At 38.8% G+C, this 24,173-nt stretch overlaps 2 protein-coding genes across 3 annotated transcripts; one reads left to right on the top strand and one right to left on the bottom strand.

The window, feature by feature from the left end:
- Positions 1-821: 821 nt before the first annotated feature.
- On the top strand, positions 822-8,530 carry LOC135166577 (serine proteinase stubble-like). 2 transcript variants are annotated; one of them, XM_064128932.1, is made up of 9 exons: positions 822-1,374; positions 4,252-4,685; positions 4,928-4,972; positions 5,586-5,843; positions 6,583-6,668; positions 6,738-6,823; positions 6,915-7,189; positions 7,415-7,572; positions 7,651-8,530. In XM_064128932.1, the coding sequence occupies exons 2-9, from the start codon at positions 4,259-4,261 to the stop codon at positions 7,807-7,809; spliced, it is 1,494 nt and encodes a 497-aa protein (XP_063985002.1). In that variant the 5' UTR covers positions 822-1,374; positions 4,252-4,258; the 3' UTR covers positions 7,810-8,530. The 2 variants fall into 2 exon arrangements, with proteins under 2 accessions (XP_063985002.1, XP_063985003.1); XM_064128933.1 differs by lacking the exon at positions 5,586-5,843 and having other exon boundaries at positions 834-1,374; positions 7,651-8,528.
- Positions 8,531-18,557: 10,027 nt separating this feature from the next.
- LOC135167078 (segmentation protein even-skipped) lies at positions 18,558-21,231 on the bottom strand. Its single transcript, XM_064129935.1, has 3 exons — positions 20,844-21,231; positions 20,105-20,310; positions 18,558-19,650 (listed from the first exon to the last, which is right to left on the bottom strand). The coding sequence occupies exons 1-3, from the start codon at positions 21,001-21,003 to the stop codon at positions 18,913-18,915; spliced, it is 1,104 nt and encodes a 367-aa protein (XP_063986005.1). The 5' UTR covers positions 21,004-21,231; the 3' UTR covers positions 18,558-18,912.
- Positions 21,232-24,173: the final 2,942 nt, after the last annotated feature.

Here is a 24,173-nt window from a genome sequence, read left to right on the forward strand (position 1 = left end):
AAGTTAATCTTTCACAATGTCCAACAAAGTGTAACGTCAGTTCCTAGAGAATTATTTCATTTCTAATTTCATGGAGGAATGGATTTATGTTTGAATTTGGGTCAAATGCGGAAACTTGAAGAATTATTTCGCAAGGTATTTGAGGGAGATTATTTAAGACTGGTGGTGGGTTAGGTGATTATTGCATGGGATAACTCTAATGTTTTAAGATATTGTGTGGGAATGGGTGTACTTGCATTAATTTCATTTTTACATATTTTCTGTCCTTTGGGTTCAACGCAGCCTCAGCCTGAAATTTTTATTAAATTCTTCGTTAATGACTCCACGAACTTAAATCATTTCCCATCGACTATAGGAATTTTTCACACCTATTCATCCACATTAGCACACTGAAGTCCATCGAGGGGTTTCACTCTAGGTCATAAAAAGAGCCCATTTTCCAGAGCAAGATAATTGTCATAATTGGATCCCGCTGTTAAGGAATTATTTGACTGTCGAAATCTTTAGAATAAAAAAAATTACATTTCCCTCCATTAAATCTTTAAGAAGAATAATTATATTCATCATGATCTTTGAAAAAGGACATCATTTCCTGAAATGTGTCCAAAAAAAATTAATTCATTCGCTCGTTAAATTGAAATTCCTCATGAAATCACAGAATTTGTGAAAACAAAGCAACATCTTTTGAAAATCTTGAAAAGGTAATTATATTCTTCTTTGAAATGTAACAGAATGTGGGGATTCTTGGGTAACTTAATTTCAACGATAGCATACCTTCCATTCGGAAGCCTCGGAGGAAGGAATACCTCCATCAGTGTCTCGAGATGATCATAGGAGTGGGAGAAATCAAGCCGAGAGAGTTTTACAAAACCAAAATGAAACTACAAACTCGTCGGAGAAAGTGAGAGCTAGGAGGCAACGGGTTTGTGTTTAACGTTTGGGTTACTCAGTTTGTTGTGTGGTGTGGCATGCGGAGCGCGAGGTTTTTCAGAGAGTAAGGAGTGTAAATGTGCGTTTAGCCGGGCGCCAGTCGTTGGACATCGACGCCGGCTCCTGGACCGAGCGTTCGCGATAAAAATTATAAACACTCCTCTTACAATAATTTCAAGTCCGAGTCCTCTTAGTACATTCTGTTCCTCGGGATGAGAAAATAATCCTAACGAAAATGATTGAAGATATTAATAGACAAAATAAGTGATATCTGGTTTTTTTTTCGGTGATGAAGAGGAGAAAATTGAAGTGAAGTTTTTAGGATTGTTTTTTATTTAATCGAAAATTGGGGAGATGTATTACCGGTGATTGTGAAGATCATTAACAAGAACTGAAGATTACAACGACGAACAACAGATTTGGAAGATTGGATTTATCGTCTTGGTGAGGATTTTTAAATTCTCCAGTCGTTTGAAATAAATTGTTCAGCGGTTTGAATGGATTTTCCAAAGGATACGTTTATGCGCACGAGTGAAACGTTTTTCGCATATGGGGGTGGAGATTTATAAATCCGTTACACAATGGAAAGTACTAGTGACGAAAGTGTGAAGAGTTCGAGGGGTGGGGAATCAGAGAGATGAGGGAATTAGAGCGTGAAGAGTCGTTTCAAGGCCACATGAACGTCAAGTTGGCGAGGGAGGGGGGATAAAAAGAAAGATGCGATTTCTTTGGACCGGTTTTTACGGAAGGCGAAAATGATTTTTTTTTACCACCGGAGAGGGAGGAGGAGGAGAGAAATAAAATCGAAAGGATTGATTTGTTTTGGTTAATTTTGTATGAGAAATTGAGTTTTTCTTTATTATCTCTCGATCTAATGGGCACACGACATTCTGTGATAATAGATTTTTTGTGACCCAGAATGAGAGGTCTACAAAAAGTTTGAGGGAGACGAGGTGTCTGTACATTAGATAGTGAGCTATTAGAAAGACAATTATTTATCCTACGATCAAATTTCCTTATTAAATGGAGAGTGGAAAATGAAAGTTTTTTGTTTCTCACTTTTACAAATAATTTGGGAGCATTAGAATGAGGGTCGACTCTTGCAAATCATGTTAAGGGTTCTGTAAATATGAGCGCTGAAAGGAGACGACTTCGTGGAAAACATAATGCAAATCCAAATAAGATTTGGAGAAGTCCCATGACTTTCGACTGACTGCTCTCGAGGTGAAAGTTCGTATCACCAACACTGGGAAAATCACTCGCTTAATTTAATTATAAATAAAGTAATGGTACAGTAAGTGAGGGCTTGAGACAAAATTCCAACGTAAATTTGGAGAGTGAGAAATAGAGACTCGTGAAGACTTGAATAAGTTTGAAAAATCATATTGACCGGTGTGATTATCATGTGAACCACCTTGAAAACACATGCACTCCGGCGGTGATAGGATGGGCGGAGAAACAAGCCGGCGAACGTGAACGTGAACGTGAACGTGAACGTGAACTTCAAATTCACGGGGGCTTCTCGGGATCGACGACGCAATCCGTGTGCACGTCGCTGCACTTTCACTCCCTGTCAGTTCTAACTAAGGTTGTGGGCATTAAACGGGTGTATTGCTAAGCCAATGACCCACTAACATAACGGTCGAGTGCGCGAGCGTGAAATGTTAAATCCTGGGGATTGGAAATCAGATGGTTCTGAGGTTCACAATATTTTTATTGGGATCGAGAGGTCGGCCATTTTCCCACTGATCCCAGTTTAACTGAAGGGGAAAATGTATTGGTAAAAATTGGAAATCGTTAACAAACTAGTCTATTGAAAAAAAAAATGAAGAATTGGGCATTTTTAATCAATTAGGAGGAACTTTAATGAAAAAGTTGGGGAATTGTTGAGAAATAATATTGTTTGGGCCATACTCTGTAAACATACAGTAATATAATTGAAAATAAATAATGTAAAACATGAAATCGGGCATTTCATCATCCTAACGGATTTTTTGTTGATGCCTCCTATGAAATAACCCGACTGGATAATTTCCCGTTAATCCCTCTTATAATCGAGTGCATTGACATCCGGCTAGTCTCCGTTACATAATCACCGTGAAGCACGAGAGAATTGAGTGATTTCTGATGAAAAGAGGCTATCTCTGAAAATAATGTTGTAACTAAGTGACACAAAATATTCAATGGAAAACTTGTTATTCCCAGTGCCGCGAGATTTCGTGAAAGTCCAGATGTATGCGAAAGCCTATAGCTTCACATATCCGGACTACGTGAATATTTTGCCGGATGGTATTACGAAACCAGTCAAATAAACCACTTTTTGCTCGTGCGTTGTTGTGACTCACCTTCACATGTATGAAACTACGAGGTGAAAGAAAAGGATACAACACTAGCACTTTCCCTTTAGAACACGAGAGTTCAATATTTTTAACACTTCGAGCACTTTCCCCTACTCATCTCATCAAATCATCGTGACTTTTTTTTATTCTAAAGTTCATAAAATAATTTACTTGCAATTCCGAGTTTTCAGAAATTTTGCAGATATGAATTCAATTGTTGAAAACGTGATTTTAAATTTCGTCGAATTTTCATTTTATTTATTATATTCTTTATAATTAGTTTATTTCATTTTGTATATATGTTTATATGGGGCATCAAAACGCTACCTTTTCCTAGCATGTATTGAAAAAAATTATTTAAAAATGCCTTCTTGTTAATCGCAATTCATAGCTTATAGTGTTTATTTAATTTTTTTTCGCAGTTTCATTTATCCTAAAATATTCCTTTTATTGTTGATATTGATGGGAAGTACTCAGCATACACTACACTATACTTCCGTTTTACCTCGACGTATGTCCACGACTTCCGCGTGTGCAGGAATCTTCATCACTTTCACTCATTACCCAGTCAATATGTGATGTAAAGGAGAAATATGTTGTGACTATTTGCATTTTTATTCACGTTTGATTTCACTTTTGTGACTCAATCGATTACCAAATATTCTTTTTCGGGATTTCACTTTTTTCATTATTCTCGGATGATTTTAATTATCACTTTCATCAGGTTTTACTAGTTTCCAATGTTTTTCGAGAAAACAGTAACACAATATCTTTCAAATGGAGCTCTTTTTCTTTAATAAAATTATTAGTAAGAGTTGAAAATTAGAAAATACTTTTTTCACTGCAATATCAAGGGGTTATTATGCATTTGGTTTTTGCAAATAAATTTTTCCCTTCACTTGGGAATTTTTCACATGAAGATCAATGTTATGAGAAAAATATGTTTAGAAATTTATTTGTCACTTTCTCATATAATTCCCAGGAAAACAATGAGATCGTCAAGAAAGGAGTGCTGCTGGTACATCATTACATTTCTGTTGATGATAGAATGGGTATACACAGAGGTGCGAGTGCCATCGGATACCAAGAGCAATGTTATGCAAACGCCAGTAAATCAAACGAATTTTCGATTATTGAGGCGAAGAAGATTCGTGAGATTTCCAGTGCCCGGGTATTTCGAGGCATTGCCGAGTGGTAGGGGTGTCTACCCGATCTCCCGATTCTCCCCGATACCGGGATCATCCTGGCGGCAGTCCAAGTCATACTGGAGGCAATCAGCGGCACCGGTTATGGCCCACAGGAGCCCCAGGTTGATATTCAGAGATGAGTTTCCCACATTTCCAGGCTCTGGGGCTGGAGCATCTTTCTTCCAGTCGAGTAATCATGTGTCACCGGAGGTTGACGACGAGTTTAGAGGTTTCTAATCAGTTACTGTATATTTTTATCCATTTTAGTAAAAGCTCAAGGGGTTATTTAAGCAAATGATGAAGCGATTTTCCATATTAAATATATTACCCTGGCCTCAATTTTTTTAATGCGATTGTTTTTTGTACTCCGTCACCCTCAAATCATTCACATCATAATTGTGAGTAATTTTAAATGACATTAAATTTTACCTCTTGTCATAGTTAATCGCTATCTCATCATTGTCCTTCTAGATCACCGGAAACAAATTTACAGTGATTACCCGAAGGTTGATACAGGTAGATACAATACTATTCAAAACATTTTATGCTTGATATGATAAGTGACCTGTCGTAATACATATAACAGTCTGGAAAAATAAAGCAAGTTGCTTGGTTATATCCCACTAACAAGGCAATTACTACAGTGACGAATATAAATATTCTTAAGGAGTAACAAAAGATAAATTACTTGACCGTCGATATCTCCTGGTTCAGTGATGTGATTTGAAAAAGTTTGGAGTTATTTGTAAGTGAAAAGTTATTTTGTTGAAGGGAATAAATTCATCTCTCACCCAGCTGATCCGGAGATATTCAATTCTAGCATTTTTTAATGACATTTTCGTTTTTTTTCTCAGTGCAGAATTTAATTTTTAACAAATGGCTTTATTTACTTGACTGCAAAACGTTCTTCCCTCACGATGACATTATGAATGTTCTCCTGGTAATTAGATACTCTGTGACGTATTCTACTGAAATGATTTCGCGATAGACGTTAAATTTTCAAAAGAAAAAGAATCAATTCCACGACTTGGAGTAATTCAGGTGTATTTGAGACGAATTTACCATCAAAATGAAGGAATTGGCAATTGTATCTTTCTCTCTCGCAAAAAGAAAATTCTTATTTATCCAGAAATACCGCGGAATGAAAAAAAACCATCGTGGCAGGGTGACGATACATTGTGCGCTGACGGAAGGAGCTGTGAATTTTTTCTTAAATGCTGGATGACATCCGGTCTGTTGGATGGCAGTTGTGGTGGTATAATGTACGCATGTTGCCATCGTAAAGATAAAAAAACTAGCAATGATTTAAATCTCGTTGATGCGCCTAGAGAACAGTTGCATCAGCAGTTTGATTTGGACGGATTTACGGACACAGCGAGTGACGAGCGTAAGTTTACGTACAAAGCCCTCATGCATGTGACGACATTCAGTAATTAAAAGGAGATTTAATCAGTTCATCATTTAAACATAACAGAGTTAATTGTTGCCTATAAATTGTATTGCACTTCATTAAGTTTCCGACTGCGATAATTCGCAAATGAACATATAATCGAATGAATTAAATATGATTTATATTATTCAAAAGCACATTTAATGATGTAAAATTTTTCAGTCATAAACATTAATTTTGAATTTGAGAATTTTGATATTATAATAAGGAGAAGTCAGTGTTTATATAATCGAAAGTGGTTTCACCGTTTGGTCGGAGAAATATAGGAAATTTCTTTAGCTTTCCAAAGTAATCATTTCCCACATCTCTGCCGTTAAATGAGTGCTGTGAAATATATTTTCTAGGTTTTATTAGAAAATTTTTTGACACATCTCCTTTCTCCACATTTTAATTATTGAACTGCATGATTTGAGAACAAACTGAGAAATTAATAGATGATGATTTAACATAGTTTAATGAAAATTAATGTTATTCACAAGCACGTGACTGCTATCTGTCATCTCATCCACCTTTCTAATGCGTGAATTACTCCAAGTCTAACGACTTTTAAACTACTGACACTCAATCGACAATTTATGGATTTTGCACTTATGCATGGGGGATGCGTTATTGTTGTTGTTCTTGTTGCTGTTGGGGGTGACTGATGTACAAGATTTTTCGAATTTATTTTCTTTAGAGTGTGGAATTTCATCGACGAAACAGACCGCCCAGAGAAGAATTGTGGGTGGTGATGAGGCAGGATTCGGAAGCTTCCCCTGGCAGGTTAGGGTCCAGTATTAAATTATACAATAAATATATTGTTGTTTATTTACAATAATACTCGGTCCACAGGCTTATATTCGCATCGGATCGAGTCGATGTGGAGGAACTCTTGTCAATCGCTACCACGTGGTGACAGCAGGACATTGCGTAGCCAAGTGAGTTTATTGACGTTTTATGGGGGTAAATAATTACTCGGTTTGAAAGGTGCGTGAAAATGTGCGAGTAATTACTGAAATAATTTTTCAGAGCCTCTGCTCGTCAAGTGCAAGTGACCCTGGGGGATTATGTTGTTAATTCAGCCTCGGAGAGCCTTCCGGCTTACACTTTTGGAGTTCGGGAGATACGGGTGCATCCGTACTTCAAATTTACCCCGCAGGCGGACAGGTTTGATGTGGCTGTCCTCAGGCTTGACAGACCCGTCCACTATATGGCACATATTTCGCCGATTTGTTTGCCGGATAAGAATGAGGACTTCCTGGGGCAATACGGTTGGGCGGCCGGGTGGGGAGCTCTCCAAGCCGGTGAGAAATATATCTAGAAAGACTTTAGAGTAAATAACAATTTTTTTGGTGAAAAAAGACTGTCCGAAGGTATTTATTACGCTTGATAAATTAATTATTGGAATTAATTGTCTTAATTTTCTTAAGATTTAACAGGAAAAATAGGGTATTTTATTTTGAAATACTTCAATTTTAAGTATAATTTCAGTTGTGTAAATTTTTATTGTGAGATGGAAATTTCGACAGGCTCAAGACTCAGACCTAAGACTCTACAGTCGGTAGATGTACCAGTAATCGATAACAGAGTGTGCGAAAGATGGCATAGGACCAATGGAATAAACGTTGTCATCTACGATGAGATGATGTGTGCTGGCTATCGAGGGGGTGGCAAGGACTCGTGTCAAGTGAGAATTGTTCCATCTCAAAGTTAGAGGATCATTGTGACGAGAAAATTGGAATAAAATGGGAATATTGATTTTTAGGGGGACAGCGGAGGTCCTCTGATGCTGGAAAGGACCGGTCGCTGGTACCTCATCGGCATTGTATCGGCAGGATACAGTTGTGCGCAGCCGGGACAGCCGGGTATCTACCATCGCGTAGCTAAAACTGTTGACTGGATTACATATGTCATTAACTCATAGGCAAATCCAAAAAGAGAAAGATCGAGTCCAGTGGCGAAGTGGTACAACTGGAAAGTGACTTTTGATGGAAAATTCGCCGTCAAAAATGTTTTTTTCTTTGCTTTTTCACATTTTCCCCAAAGACACTAATTCCAAGAGAATTTAGTAATTAAATTACTGAAATATCTGGGATATCTTGAGTGTGAAAAAAATGACGACATCAAAACATTTTTTGTCGGACTTTTAATTATGAAAGAAATTTGAAACCAATTCACTGGCAAAATGAATGAACCATGTACCATTAGAAATGGTGAAACAGGCTCATCACAGTTTATCACTTACTCCGTTGAATTTCTAATTAGAGAGTAAATCGTTTTCCCATCTTCAAATATTTATTCACCAACTCCCTCCTTAAATTCAGATGATTTTCTGAATGGATCCCACGCCCATCTCTCCACATGCCAAAACTTCTGGTAAGATTAATTCTATCGTAAATATATGAATTTTAACACTGAATTCATCCAATGACAAGTCCATTAACAAATCCACGAGACGAATTTGTATAATAAAAAAAAACATCAATGTTATTATTCCAAGTGGGCAGAATATTTATAAATTATTGACGAAAATTTCTCCTTTTTGTAAAAACCGCAAATATCCTGACTATTTAATAATTGTGATATGCGTAAAACCTGTTCATTGTATATAGTAATAATAAAATATTTTTTGTTATATCGTTGAAACAATGGCGAACTCCTTTGGCAAGAGGAAGTACCCGAAAATTGTGAATCTATTCCAAATCGAGTCTGTGAAAATAAATAAAATAAGAATAAATAACCATTTACGGGGTCTCTAGGGAAATTCGAGTCCCGAGATGGTCGAGAGATGCAGGTGGAGGCAATGGGGGTGATCTGAGAGGACAGTTTTATACTGGCAAGCGAAAATCGAATGGTATAGCCATCTAGTTTACTCTTTCATCGAAACCGGCTGAAACACTCAGGACACTGGAATTTAGATGTTCATTCTCTATTTAATTTAAATATTCTTCTTATTTACTCAACCCCCCGGTGCACCAAAGATTTTACATTATCTTTCAATTGTTCACAATCTAAACATCTACACGTCTTACAATCGCCAATTTTTAAATCATGTTTTTAAACTGATAGAGTCAGATGACTTTTTGTTTATTTACATAACTCTGAAGTAACTTTGGTTGATTCGGTAAATGAAAAAGCGAACCCCCGGAATGAGGAAGTCTTATTTCACAACTTCGAATTCACCTTTTTACATTTCAATCTCGCCAACAAATTTTCCACTCTCCCCCGCATCGACATTTGTCTCGTTCCGAGAAATAAGAGCGATCGCAGTTTATTTATGGTATTAATTCCCCCCGAGTCTCACACCTCTTTTCCCCTCCGAGAATTTATAGTGGAGCGACGAAATTGTAAGAATTCAATTGACAAATCGTTCGCCATACCAGCCACATGTTGTCCACACTCCACTTGGTGATTCTCCAGGTGTCCATGGGCAATTAAAGTGGTTGAAAAATTTGCCGAAGTCGTCCATTGATGCCCATCAGGCCCCATTAACCTCAAACTAGGCCTTTATCATCCACCCGCGCACTAAAAATCGGGCCATATGTCCGGTATTTGTGTTAGTGGTGATGTTTTAAACCCATAAATAGGCCAAATACGGCGATGTCGGTGATTGATTCACAAAACGACAGGAAAATACCAGAATTCAGTATACAAACCGCCCCCCCCCCCTCTCCCTGAAATGAATTCAGTAGCCGAATAGATGAAAGAAGAAGTGGCGAGGTCATTGTTGGGCATTAGGCCCTCAGGTGGGGGTGGGGGTTAAAGGAAGACTGCTGGGCGAATCTAATTCAGCGTTTCAGGGCCCCCGGAGGCATTGAAAGGGGCCCATTAAGATGTGAGATGAGTTCCTATCGGTTATTTACGAGCTATGTTTACCGACAGAGATTGCGGGTGGCTCTTGTGATGTTTTCCTCACACAGAAAAAATTTTTGAAGAGTCAAATCAATCAATTGTAATTAAATTTATCCTCCAAAGAATAATTACCTCCAGGATCATATCCATTATCTCTCAAACAAATTTTCTGTGATTTAATTTTTCTCCATTTTTTTTTTCAACTGTAAAATCACTAATTTCGCCTTCATTTCATTGATAACAAATTGACGACAAATGTAGCTGATCGTCTAAATAATAAAGAATACGATTGGAATGATGAACGGCGCAAACAGTTCACAATATAATTTAAACTTTAAATATTTCTAACGAGATTAATGGCCCAGTTATACACGGGGAATGGAAATGGCCCCCATCGTATATGCGGTTGGCAAAGCTTCGGGTCTCAGGTGGCGATGCTCAGAGCCAATTATGCGCGAATACCCTGTTTTCCCTCATCCACTCAAAGGCCCCACAAGTTTAACGTGTCCGCACTATAACGGATTAACTGCCTTGGAATTTATTCCGGAAAGTTATTCCCTCACCCCTCACACTTCCGTCTATTTTAATTAACATGCATTCGTCTAGTTCGGAATGAACTCATTGTAAGCGCAACTTGCAATTATAATAGAATAAAATTCTCAATTAAATTCTTGCTGTGTCCTGATAAAGTATTTATTAACTCGTGCAATTTAATTTTTCTCTCATTTCTGCTTTCGCCATTAAATTCATTTAAGTCCCTCTATTTAGTGTAATTTGAATGACGGTTTATGTCTTCCTGGGCTGACAATGAATGGATTGAGAGAAAAACCATAAACATTTTTTTTATTATTACCAAAGACGGACGCTGGAGGGAGGAAAAAATTTATCGAATACCGAATGGTTTTATTTGACTGAGAAATTCTACTTTGAAAAATTTCGTACGAAAATTATTGGAGAGTGAAAAGGACGTTGCTATTTTGCAACAATAAACTATATTTCATACCTCAGAGCCGTGGAACAAAGGAAGGGAGGAGGTGAAACGACCTTATCTTTCCTATTATCGATAGCTGGACGGAGACCAATATGGCAGCCTCTCTCTCCAAGCGCGTGGTGCCTTTTGTACCCGCCCACACAACGCCCGTTGCCATGGTAACCCTTCAGATATTTTCTCCACTCGCCTCCTCTTCCGTCGCGGCTCCTAGGGAGCCCCATCATACGTACCATTATCGTGCTTTCTCATAAATAACAACTCACCTACTACCTCATCTCGTTTTATCGTTTCAGGGGAAAGATAGTCGCAACGAAATTTTTTTTCCTCATTTCCTACAACTCCGCCGCATCATATTTTCACTGAAGCAATAATCAGGTTACGTGATATGTAGAGGGGTTGTTGTTTGTAATATTTTCATTCGCCAGAAATTATTATTAATTCATGAGTTATTTTGGTCAAATACTGAACATGATCTTGGCATTACATTTGATGTAGTGACGATAATGAACCGGCCATATTCATTTTCCTCTCTAGTTGTATTTAATCTTCTAAGGCAGGGGATGATAAATTTAGGGGAAGCAGTTGATAAAGGATTTTTACATTTTAACAAGAATAGTGAAGACATGAGAAAAAATCATGACTTCGCTGATGAATTTGTCGGGTCGGGACACCCCCGCGTCATGATACATAATACAGAAGCCGTGGGGGTGACTTCCAACAAAAGATGCAAGAATATTTCGGGGGAAAAGGGTCGTAAAGGTGGGGTGTATGAACAATGTCCGCAGGCCATTATTTATGTACCAATAAAACTTTCCACCGGGAGACGAGACAATTTTGGCATGAAAATACTTGCACCGGGGTGAGTCGAGGGAGCGGCATCAGCGATTCTCTCGGTCAAGGTTGTCAGAGGTACGAGACGATTCCTCTCGTGTTTTTCAACAGAAAAACCTCATGAGGTGAGAGTTTTTCTTTTCAGAGAGAGACAACTTTTTCAATCTCCTGGGGAGTACTCCCAAGTGAGGTTTTTCCAGTTCCGAGGCGCGTGCCATCTTTTCGGGGGAGAAGGGCGGAGGCTTGTACTAAATATTTTGGAAATATTGACCGACTGGTACAGAAATCCAAGGTGTTCATGGCTTTGCCGAAAATTTCCAGGATTTTTTCCGCACAAGGTTAGAACGAATGTGAAATACTCGAACAAAACGAGTGGATTTTTTTCAGTTCAAGTGAAATGTCCCTGAGGCCTTCATTTAAATTGTTTCTGAAAATTTTTTGACTCGTTAATTTGCTAATTATTTCACCAATGAGGAGCTTTCAGCATAAATGTCAGAAATATTACCAGCAGAAAATCCTTATGGTAATATTTATTTCACGTTAAAGCCACTTATCACCGAACTAATAACAAACGAATCATCGAGTCACTTCCACCCCACCAATACTCACTCAAACTCCCAAGAATTTTCTCCCATTGTCAATTGATTCCAAATGTACAATTACATCTCCCTAGCCGTGAATAATCTTGGTCCATTAGTTCCTCCTAATCCCCTCTAATTTTCCCAAAGTCAATGCATCACCTAAAACGTTTCACCTTCTAAATATTTCGAGAAAAATTCACTGGGAGGGGTACGTCAAAATATTGTGTCAAGGTCTCAGCATTAGCATCATTGTCCCCTCAGTAGGGTACAGTATTCCGGCAAGAATCACCCGCCGTGCACTCCCTAACCCTGAAACGGTGTAGACGTGATGTCAACTTAACATGCCCTTTGTCAATTATTCCTATTCCCTTAACTCACTAAAAAGTGCTTTCGTTAAAACGACAAACTACGAATTGAATTGACTAAAATCATACGATTCAGTTTGAAATCGATTATTCGAGGATTTTCGCCGTAAGGGTGACTACCCCCCATGCATCACTATCGATCTGATGCTGAATCGGCCAAAACCTATGTCACTAAATTTCTCTGTGTTCTTGTATGCGGATACGTGGATTGGAGATGATCCAACGCAATTTGGATTTTTTTTTGTACTTCTCCTTTTACCCTTCGCTTCGCCGCTGTGATAAGGACGTTCCGCCATTGGCTCCGAGCAATCACTGTGAGAGATTACATTTCGGGGAGGGGTCCGAGAGATTGAGATAGAGAAGAATGGGGCAAGATCAAGATTCATGGCGTTTGTCGGGCAATAAAATGAAGGAGAGAGGATGTTAGGGAAAATTATGTCCGCATTCGTAACTTCCAAATTCCCGAAATGATTATCTCGAAGGATATGGAGGACATACAAGGGACATGACAATGAGTTTTATTCATCGGTGGGAGGGACACGGCAGATAGGGTTTATTGTAATCAATTGGTTGAAATTGTGTCTGGATACTTCTGCAGATATTTATCCACGAGGCAACTGCTTGGAAAAACCGAAGAAGTTGGTTTTGGACGTTGCGCAATTAGCCGAACAGAAAATAAGATTCGCAGGACATGGCTAAATATCCTTAACTCAAAATTATTATCCTCCCTTGTAAATTATCCGGAAGCCAATCGCGTTGACGTATACTTTCAATTTTAGGACCCCGAACTTTTCGCTGTGGGTCAGTAGAGCTGTCCTGGTACTTTCACCTCGTCCGGTGAAAATTCTCAAGGTCTCCTTTTTAAATCTTACACAATGTTTATTGCATCCTTGAGTAGGACACAGACTGTCGATGAGTTATTTATTCTCTGGACGTTAACTCGAATGATTGAGGGGATGCGTAAGAGTCAAATGTCAAAGGTTTTAATTTTTCGAGTTGACGATTCAACGAAAGCGTCTTACTATTCATAAAAATAATGAATATAGACGAAATAAGGTGTTGAAACAAAAATTATTATTAATTTTCTCACAGCGGAATGGATTTTTCAGCAAAAAAAGGTGCATTGTTTTTTTTTCTAAAGAATCCTTCCCCTCTCGTCGCCAACTTTCAAAACATGCGTCCTTGAGAAATTTGATTCATATCCCAAGGCCCCCGCTTCCGTGACGTTAAAATTATGAAGGATGAAGAAGTTTAGAAGCCAGACACTTTGGTTTCCCCGGACTAGCTACCGTGCTTCCAAAATTCTCATGATTTACAATCTTGTAACGCTTCTCACCCCCTCTCAGCCTCCCCTACGCTGTTGGTCGCTTATACCTACTGAACAGAATAAGCGTTTGTCGAATATTCCAAGTGAGATGGCCGGACCAAAGGCGAAACTGGACCCCTAACGTCCCGAAGAGGTTTCATGTGCATAAGGTAGTACCATAAAATAATAAACCCACTATTAGGTAGAAAGAGCGAAACTCAGAGGTCCCGGGACTCCGCAAAACCAACGGAGTTGGAGTCCTTTCTCAGCCTCAACAGTTATTTACAACTTCTGTAACGAATTCAAGCGCTAAATTGATGAAAAATTATGATTTTGGTTGTTTCACTCTTTGATAAAGTTACATAACCTTTTCACAGGAATATCACATCTCTGAAATACACACATACACACACACACACTTGGATACTCCCTCCATTAGAAGTACAATATACAATTATTGAATAATAATTGAGTTTTTTTATAAATAACTAATGAGTAATATAAATTTCATCAGCACAAAAATTATTGGCAAACAATTCTCCACGTGGTAATATACGGTTATTTTCCTCCGCTTAATGTTATAACGTTGATGGTGTGACGTAAATTTAGAAAATTTCCTTCTCGCGATAGTTTATTAGTTCTGTGATAAATTTACGATGGACGATATTGGATCAAATGAATCAGGCACCCTCATGAAATTAAGCGAGCTTTTTTCACCTAGATACATTGGCTTGACCTGGCCTACCCATTTTGCCTTACACCTTTATTGCCTGTCTCACCTCTAGCGGGCTTTTCTCATCTGTATGGGGCTGTCGTCCATCTTCTTAATTTACGCGTCATTCCAATGTTTAACGCGACCTTTCCGTCTAATTAATCTGTGTTACACCTCGGAGTAATTTTTACTTCGCGAAGGAACTGAGGATTACAAACAATCTTTATACAGTTGTGATAATTAATTATGAAAATTTAATAATGGTTGTAAATCAATTGCAGTTGTGGAAAATTTCATTGAACGAAGTGCAAGATAAATTATAAATAAATTCACAAAATGAGAGATTTAGCCAACATTGATAATTATTTATATTTATGAAATGGTTGAATCGATGAAATAACACAATCTCACACTGGAAAAGCGAATCGACACGAATTTCGAAGCCATTGAAAGTGCTCTCGAGTGTTGTAGTACCTTCGGTTCTAGAATCTACCCTTTTCCCCTTCTCCGTTTTCCCGATTTCCCTGGAAAATGCTGTTATGTCTTCCGTTCCGTTTTTCGTTACGGTCCTAACATATTTCCCTAAAATTGCATGTTTCCAACAATCGTCGTAGGACACCCTGTGGTACATTTTGTTGTAGAATGGCAGATAATAAACCAAAATAAAACCGTGGAATGATTTACAATAAGAACTGTCGGTGCCTCTGAAGATATACCTTTAGTCGGAGCTACGGCACGCTATTCAACTCGTGCAGGGAGGTATTCACAGCATTTTCAACATTATCCATCATGATTAAAGGAAAAAAGTAAATTAACAAAAACATTTGAAGAATTTTTTCATTAAAAAAAATTTATAATCACCTCGGATTTTTCTGTTGTCGATATCTCGCGATCGAACGATGCGAATGGGACCAGTCACCTATAATTCAGAAGCTCCATCAAAATGTTTAGTTATTTGAAGAAATGACCAGCTTTCACTCTATCATCACCAAGCTATTGGCAATGGAAAAGGAAAATTATTGCCTCCTGAAGACGAAATTTTTTAGTAAAAAATTTTTTTTCCGATCAGTTTTGTCAGATTTCCGGGTGCCTCCCTGGTGACAACACACGATTAACCGTAGCAAAGCCACGAAGACGGCTGGCATGTCATAAAAATTTGGAGAAGCATAAACACATAAACCCTTGAGGAAAATAGTCCCCTGGTGGTCCCACCGTTCAGCGGCGAAAAAATGAAAAAGCCAAAAAAAAAAGAAACGGAAAATTTATGCGCTATGACGGTAATAGAAACACGTAAGCTGTATGAACGGTTTTGTCGGGTCCTGTGACAAGGTCAAATTTTTGCGTGGTTTACCTAAGTGGTTTAAATTGCGGTGGACTCCCGGGACTTTTCGAGGAAGATTCGTCTTTGGCAGGAAAAAAGTGGCTGCTCAGGTCAACGATCGCTTCTGAATTTTTGTCATGTTAAATTGTGGGGGAGATGCTTGAAAATTTGTAGCTAGTTGCGCTCATACACTTATGGAATAATATATTCAGTTGAAAGTATCTCTGCTTCAATACAATTAATCGATTTCGATCGGTGACACACGTCTCAACATCTTCCCACGCACAACCTGGCTTGGACCATTCCAAAGAGTGCGTTAAATTCGTTACACCCGATGTATCGAAGGGAAAACTCATCGATTTGCGATACTTAACGCTATTTTATCGGGCACAGAAGTTTATTATATTTATATCGAATAGAAATACATTTTTACGAGATGGGCGGGGGTCGGGATGTATCGAGTAGGCTGGGGAAGCCAATTGGACTGTGGATATAGGGTGATTCGCAACGGCTCGACGTTTATGAGGGAAAATTGGTGTCCCACAGGAGATCAAACAGCCGATTAATTTTATAGGCCATGCGCCTGTGTCTATTGTATCTTTGGGATTATCATTGAATTCTATTTTATTATTTTCTGCAGGTTAATTTTTTTTATTTTTTTTTAATGTGGAGCTTTGATTAAACTCCAGTTCTGATTTTTTCTTGTAGCTTAGATGGAAAGAACATTAAAGGAGTAACGTCAAGAGCGTTAAGTTGATTGAGGCAAGTTGTGAAAATGAGGTCTTTTATATCGAAATCAGTTGACCATCGAAATCAATCAGGAGAGGAAAATGTGACAGAGGGGGAATGTACCACAGCGAATTTTCTTGTCGTTTACACTCCGGAGAGACGAAATGGTCAACGCTTGAATTCCTTTATGCTTGATTAGTGAGAAGCCCAAATATTGCTACAAACATCCCGGTGTGCCGAATAGATACATAAAGTACGCGCGAAAAATCAGTGTAAATAATTTACCCAGACCAATTTTTTTGTTCCGGAAAAATGCAGGTTTTCCAAATGGCACAATCCATGACGAATTTAACTGAGGCACAATATTTGGGTGAAGGCAAGTCTGCGGCTAATTGAAAAGTCAAAACTGAAAATGAAAAGGGAGAGGGAGTCTCGAGAAACGCGCCTTCACGTTGAATTATAGTGAAAGCGTGGAAATAGCCACCCACGGTGACAGTTTCTTCTTCGGAAGTTCGACGGAAAAATCGCAACCCCTGGAGGACTAAGTATGAAAACAAACACGAAAGGAACTAAAAACATGGAGCTATTGCCAATGAAAATTTCTGTCAAATAAATTATTTATAATGTTTATAATTTGGGACAACTCTATATATTTTTTCAAATCTGTAAAGGGTTTTTTTAAATAGGGGACATGTATATTGTCAATGCAATATCCAAAAAATTGTGCAAGTGGGTAATCGATCAAACTCTCAAGATTTCAAACTAAAATTATCAAAAAATAAATTTTGAAAAAAAAATGTTGACTTTTCACAAATAACCATCAAAGCGTTGTAAAAATCAAACCTTAAAAATAAAAATAAGTATGCGGAAATTTTTTTTACTGTTCTGACTCTAGAATTTTTTTTCCAAAAGGCTTTATGACCCACCCCCCTATGAAAAGATTTTTACGGCAAAAAAAAATGCCCCAACATTTTTTGTCGATGATTTTTTTACGCTACGGCAATCGGGTATTTATGGGCTGTAGATTAGTTGTTTTCTATTTGAGTTTTTAGCTGCTTGAGTGAGTATTTCGAGCCTCGATGCGGGATTTTGGAATTTTATGAGTTTACGACGTGCAACTAGAACCTTTCGGAAAACTGTCGGGCGGGGGGAAGCGGGCAGATAATACTGGCATTCAATAATATCTATTAAAGGATCGGGTTGAAGATAAATGATGATATCTGTAGTATATGTCAATGTCAATTTTGACAATAACGAATTCAATAATAAATTATCAACCCACATGAAAGTTTCACGTTTCTCGGGGGTGGAATTAATCAGAACAGTGCCTAGAAATAAAAAAAAAATCCCTCATTAGATCTAATTTTTCGACGATTTCCGGAAGAATGTTGGCTCATCCCAGCGTTTATTCGAAATAATCTGGTCTCCCTCTCATGTTCACAGCTATGAAATAGTCATGTCAAGGGGAGATACACAGGGGACTTGGGGGAGATAAGTTGTGAAACAGGGCGGAATCGTCCCCAGGAAAAGGAGGGAGAGAGTTAATTGGAGCCGGGAATACAAGCCAACCAACTGCTCATTTTAAATCGCTTCTCTATAAAACTAATCCCTCCCCTGTACTTCTGTTACCCTTAAACTATTGTGTTTACACCCAACATTCTCTCCCTTGGACACGAGACGGGCATTAAACGATGTGCAGTAATCCATCCACAATATTAACATTAATTTTGGTGATCTAGAGATTTGGCTACTGTAATTGATTTATCAGTGTTCAATGGAACATCACAACCAAACAACGTACGCTAACATTAATCGCGCGATCAATTAAAAAATAGAATTTTTTCATTGAAACATTTCAAAAGAATTCAGCATTAGTCGATAAAACACGAAAAAACAAATAATGAGAGAAGTTCTTTTCTCAGATCAATCAGAATAAAAACATATTAATGAAAGTGTAGCAATAAGTAAATAAAAAGCTGGTAAATAAGTTCATATATAATATTTATTTTCCTGCTTCTTTTCTCCTTATATACACACATAGATTGAAAAGACTTCACATTTGGCATCACAATAAATAACTACATACTAAGGATCAACATGAAGAGAAATTTAATGGCTTTAATTCTAAATACTGTACAACTTATTCGCACAGTGACAATAATATGTCTACCGAAAGGTATATAAAACAGTATGAATTTAAGGGGTTTGTACATTCATTGATTTGGGCTCCTTCGTTCTTCCTTTTTACAAATTTATTAACCTAAAATCTTTAAAGTTCTGTCACTATGCCTCAGGTCTCGATTGCACATGCCCAGACACCCCCGCGGCATTAGAATCCTTCACGCCTTCTCCGTTATATCACTCTTGTAAGGTTGGAAAAGCTTGGGTGGATCAATCTTGGTGCTTTGTACAGAAGTAGATCCCAGGACCCCATGATGATATCCTCCGTGCTTGCTCTCGAAGGCACTCTGAATACTCTGGATTTGCGCAGGGAGTCCAACGAGATTCAGTCCAACAGGCAGCTTGAGCGGCGGTGATGCTTTATCGGTTCCCTGAAGATGATGCCCCTGATGATGATTAAGTGATGAGGCGCAGTCGTAGTCGCTCGAGGCGTCTGAGTGCGCAGGACTGAGTTCGGGTACGTGCGCAGGCCTGTATTCACCTCCAGGTCTGGCTGGTGCATTGACTCCTTGACTAGTGGGCGTGGCGGCGAAGTTGTTGACGTCGGTGATGGGTAGGTGAAGGGGCGGCAGGGGATGGTGTGGCTGGACGAGATGAGGATGTGGTGGATACGGCGGTGACTGGGGATGCGGACAGTGGAGAGGTGAACTGTTGGTGCTGTTGTAGGGATGATATATGGCAGCGTAATAAGCCGCTGCCGCTGCTGCTGGATAACGTGGGGTAACGCCGAGATGTCCAGCGGGCACTGGGGGTGACGGGTATGGTGACGGTGACATGACGGCTGAGGCTGCGGCAAAGAGACCAGCCGCTATCGCCGGGTCGGTGTACATTGCGTACGGCCAGGCCATGGCCATGCGTTGGCGTTTGTCTTTCATTCTGCGATTTTGAAACCACACCTATCGCCAATACGAAAAAATTATTTTTTATAAAAAAAAGAAATACTCAAAAGTCCAGAAGGAGCACCCATCAATCATATTATTTTTAAAAGTCTAACTTAATTTAATTATGAAGAAAAAAGCATACTCGATAAATACACTTTGCTTTTTTTAACAAGAATCTTACAAACATCATTTGACCGGCGGGAAAATCTTGACAGATAGACTTTCCCGAAGAAACAAAAGCCCCGGAATTATAAATCCATTTATGACTCTCGAAGTACCGAAAAAGCGACTGCTAATTGACTCGCTTGACACCTCCCTCTGAGCACACAGTGAATCGCAGCTGTTTGCCGAGTGGTTGTAAGATCCCGCCGACATAAAATAACTTAAAAGCTATAATCTCCCGTCAAACACACTACCGCTTGAAGAATCAACGATATCAGCAGCCCCATTAATGTCGAAGGATGCTCACCTTGATTGTTGCCTCCGGCAGGTGTAGATCGGCAGCGAGTTCACACCTTTTCGGCCGACTGACGTAATTTTCACGATGAAATTCTTTTTCCAAACGCGCCAACTGTTCACGAGTGAAGGCTGTACGGTAACGGCGAATATTTGGATCCATGCTGCTCAGCGATCCCTGAGGACACTGGGACTGGTGACTGCTCGGGGATGATGCGTCTGTGGGACAATAAAAAGACAAATGGTCAGATTCGGCGGGGGTTTACCGCACTCCCAAGGACCCCTTGCTGGTAATATAGGGAACACTGGGAGGTCCTCTCTTTGAAATGCCGCTGAAAGCCGACAATCGCGACTTTGACATTTTTTGTCAAGTCCGGAGAAATACTAAAAAAACTAAAATTTCACTTTATTCCCAATAGCCTCCCGACGGTGAGGAACAACCCTCAATGTAGATCCCTACCAGGTTACTCGGGTACTAGAACTGTTAATTTATCAGAGGGGGGGAGGATTATAAAATGAACCCCTCATTAAATATTGACCTGCGATAAACGCACAATAGGCAAATAAGGGCTCGCTCAAGGAATTCAAGTACAGATTACGGAAACAATTTTAATTGTTTGATTGGCCTTGAAAAATTCTGAGTGAATTTCTTCTCTAAATTCGCTGCATCATTTTTTCTGGTCTACGAAATGTTTCTAATAATAGTCTCATAAACTGATATCATTAGAGTAGTTTCCCCCAACTGATCTCACCTTTCTCTGGAGTTTTTGAAATGATAGTGCCGATTTGCGGACTATGTGGTGGGCTCAGCTGATACTGAGGCGGCACAAGATCGACGACGATTGTCTCCTGGTCTCTTCTGCCTCTCTGATCGTCCTCGAATGTTCTTCCTTGGTAACCTTGCATTTTCATTCGTATAGTTCCACCTTTAGTTCACCCTGACAGTATGAGTAACTGTAATTCTTGAAGTAACACTTAACGAGGTAATCACTGCTATTGAACTATCGAGAACCGGAAAACACACTAAATGTCCTGGAGTTTGTTCCTGTTCATTCACTTCGCAAGTGGAACTGAGGGTCAAAAATGAAACGCTGGGACTTTATATGGGTAACGCGTGGTGGGGGCAAGCCACTCGGAATGCCCGTCGTGTTATTGGATAGATCCAACCGTTGGTTACTCCCACCAGAAGGAAGTAACGCCTTTGCTGGGCTCCTCGTATTACTCTTAATATCGGTAAATAGGGATTTTTCTTTTCATGGGGGAAGAAATCAAAGAGAAAATTACCACTCGAGTGATTATCCGCCATTATTTGAATGCCTAAATTCCAATTGACGATGGAAAAAAATTCCTCACATTTTCCCGACAATTCAATTATTTCTCAAAACATTTTCTTCATTTGGAAAAAAATCATATTTTTTTTTCATGCGAATGGAAATTTTCCATTCGTTCAGATTTTTCAATTTTCTCTATGACATTGTGTAAAATAATTTACATTTCCCTTCTATTTATAAATACTTTAATCACTTGTTGTTCATTATTGACGGTGAGTGGAAACAGCCTCCCTCCGTCCTTCCTTGGTAAGGGAATATTCCCGAGAAATCCCTTCCAGAAACCGTAAAAATTTTAGCATTTCAATCTTTGACGTTGCACAATTGTCCGAGAATTAGGCTTTACGACCTGGGAATTAACTTTTATATTATGCGATATTATGGAAAAGGTAGGATTCGGTTTGACTTTTCGATTACCTGCAGCATGAGATAACGGCCCAGATAAAATAAAACTTTGCGGAGTTTGCGACGGTCATCGCAATATTTAACTTCACCTCGTGAACGGTACCAATTTGAAAACCGAAACTGGAACAACTGTACCAGGCCCTTCTCGTCATAATTCACATCTTGGACCTCTTGAAAAACGTATTGATTTTATTGGTCTACGGCTATTGTTAATAAGTACACCCAAGCTAAAACGGGACCACACTTTTTGGGACTAATGTTTTTCCTGTTGAACCGGTACTTTATTCTTTATTCTATTTTTACGACTGTATTTTCTAAAAATGCAGAAAATTCTGGATAAATTATGACCTCTCAGGTCAAATATTTTTTTATTGTAATTATTCATCAGTAGTGACACCTTATTAACCACGAATTAATGTGTTTAGCCATTTTCCAATAGGATTTAATATTTTTTAAATTTTATTCCCGTCTTTTTTTTATGTGAGTATGTGAATTCGTGGGATTCGTAAAAAACGCCTCGAATTCATTTGCATACCTGAAATAAAAGATCCTAAAAATCTTTCTGGGGCACTCATAAAACCGTTTAAAATGGAGCAAAAATTGAAATATCTTTACAGCGCCCTTAAAATATGGAGCAGTTTTCTATTCGTCTAGTGGGTTCTCTGCTTCATTTTTACGCTTGCGACAGAACGTTTTTGTATTGTACAATGTGACGAATGTTCTCAGGGGCTTTTTGACGTAACCTTCAAATTTTTTTAGTGAAAAAAAAATATTTATGCACCTGAAGGCCAATCTGTTGCGCAATTAGCCTACACTGAGATAAAAATCCAATAAAATTTGTGCTTGCAGCGAGTTTTTCCGAACTGATAACATTTTCCAGACCCTTCCTCAATTTTTCTACTTCTCCCTTCTCAGCAATAATAATCGCATCATTAAAATTTTCGACACCTGACATAAAAACCCAAATTATCCGATAATCTTTAGCTGTTTACGATTCTGAGAAAATCGGTAAACAATACTTAGAGAAATATTAACAACGTCATAAAGGATGGTAAATATTTCTAAATCCGGGTAAATTCGGAAGGGTTGAAGAAAAGTAATAAAGAGCCCATCAATAAAGGCGGAAAAAACTTGCTGACCTTCAATAAAATTATGTTTAATCCCTCGCTCACCGAAATACGCGTCTCTAAATTTTATAATGGGTTTTGGGCCCTCTCAAGTGTTTCCACTAGTCCTCGGGAGTCAACCCTTTTTTTTGCTCCACTATTTGCCCCATCTACTCTTTGTCAAGATTGTCCAGAAGAGAGAGTCAATCCTTTTAGTTGGGAAAATATTGTTGGTCCCCTTTTTTGCTCGGGAGAGAGCGCGACCCACCACTGGCCGTCGGCCAACGATGGAGCACTTTCTCGGGCCTCAGAAACATCACAAAAAAGGGGGTAGGCCCATTAAAACCACCCAAATATATTTTCCCCAACTGAGTGGAATGGCTTTGTTCCGTTTCTCAGGAAAATTTCAGTTTGCACATGGCCGACAAATTGGGGGAGAAAATTATCAATGTTTCTGGAATTATCGTTAATTATAGTTATAGTTATAGTTATCGTTATCGTTAATTATGATCATTTTTGTCTGAAGCTTAAGTAAATAGAGAGAAAACATTTTCGGAGGGCGAGCGGTTTACCTCGACTGTCATTAATGACAACCTATATTAGCTTCACATTATTTCTTTTCCTTGCCTTTGTGGATCAGTTTCACTGTGACAGAATATTGTTAGCAGTAATTGATTAACGATCATAGAAAATAAGCAGTATTGACGGTTACAGTGAAGGATTATCTCGAACCCTACTATCGATCATGGCGACTGGTATTTAGAGACAATTAACAAGTTGTTAACTCGAAGAAGTTCATGGCTATGCATTACAAGATCCAATTTTGAGGGTATTCATTGTGGTAGGGTGTAAAAATAGCATATTATGTTTCATCCAGCGCAGCCATTTTATGACCCAAGACAAAGGTGTCAATGTATATAATTCTGCGTCTTTACAAATCGAACATTTACTTGTGAATTTACGAAATTCTAGTTTAAGAGAATTTATGGTTTGACCAAAGGGATGGAGTATACGTCACAACAAGGGCATTTCGCAGAGCCGGAGGGAAATAATTGATCGTTGAAGGGTGGTGAGGGTGGATGTGGTTGCAATGATGCCGCTGATTAAACTGCTTGATTAACCGGATAATCAACTCGCCAGTGTTCCAATATATATTTCACATTTGGGGAAAGGCCTTTACGGCAAATCAATACTCAGTGAAGCCAGTAGTCCCGGTTTACGTGCTGCACCGGCGTGAGGAAAA

This window comes from Diachasmimorpha longicaudata, chromosome 10 (genome assembly GCF_034640455.1).
Source record: "Diachasmimorpha longicaudata isolate KC_UGA_2023 chromosome 10, iyDiaLong2, whole genome shotgun sequence".
Lineage (NCBI taxonomy): Eukaryota > Metazoa > Arthropoda > Insecta > Hymenoptera > Braconidae > Diachasmimorpha > Diachasmimorpha longicaudata.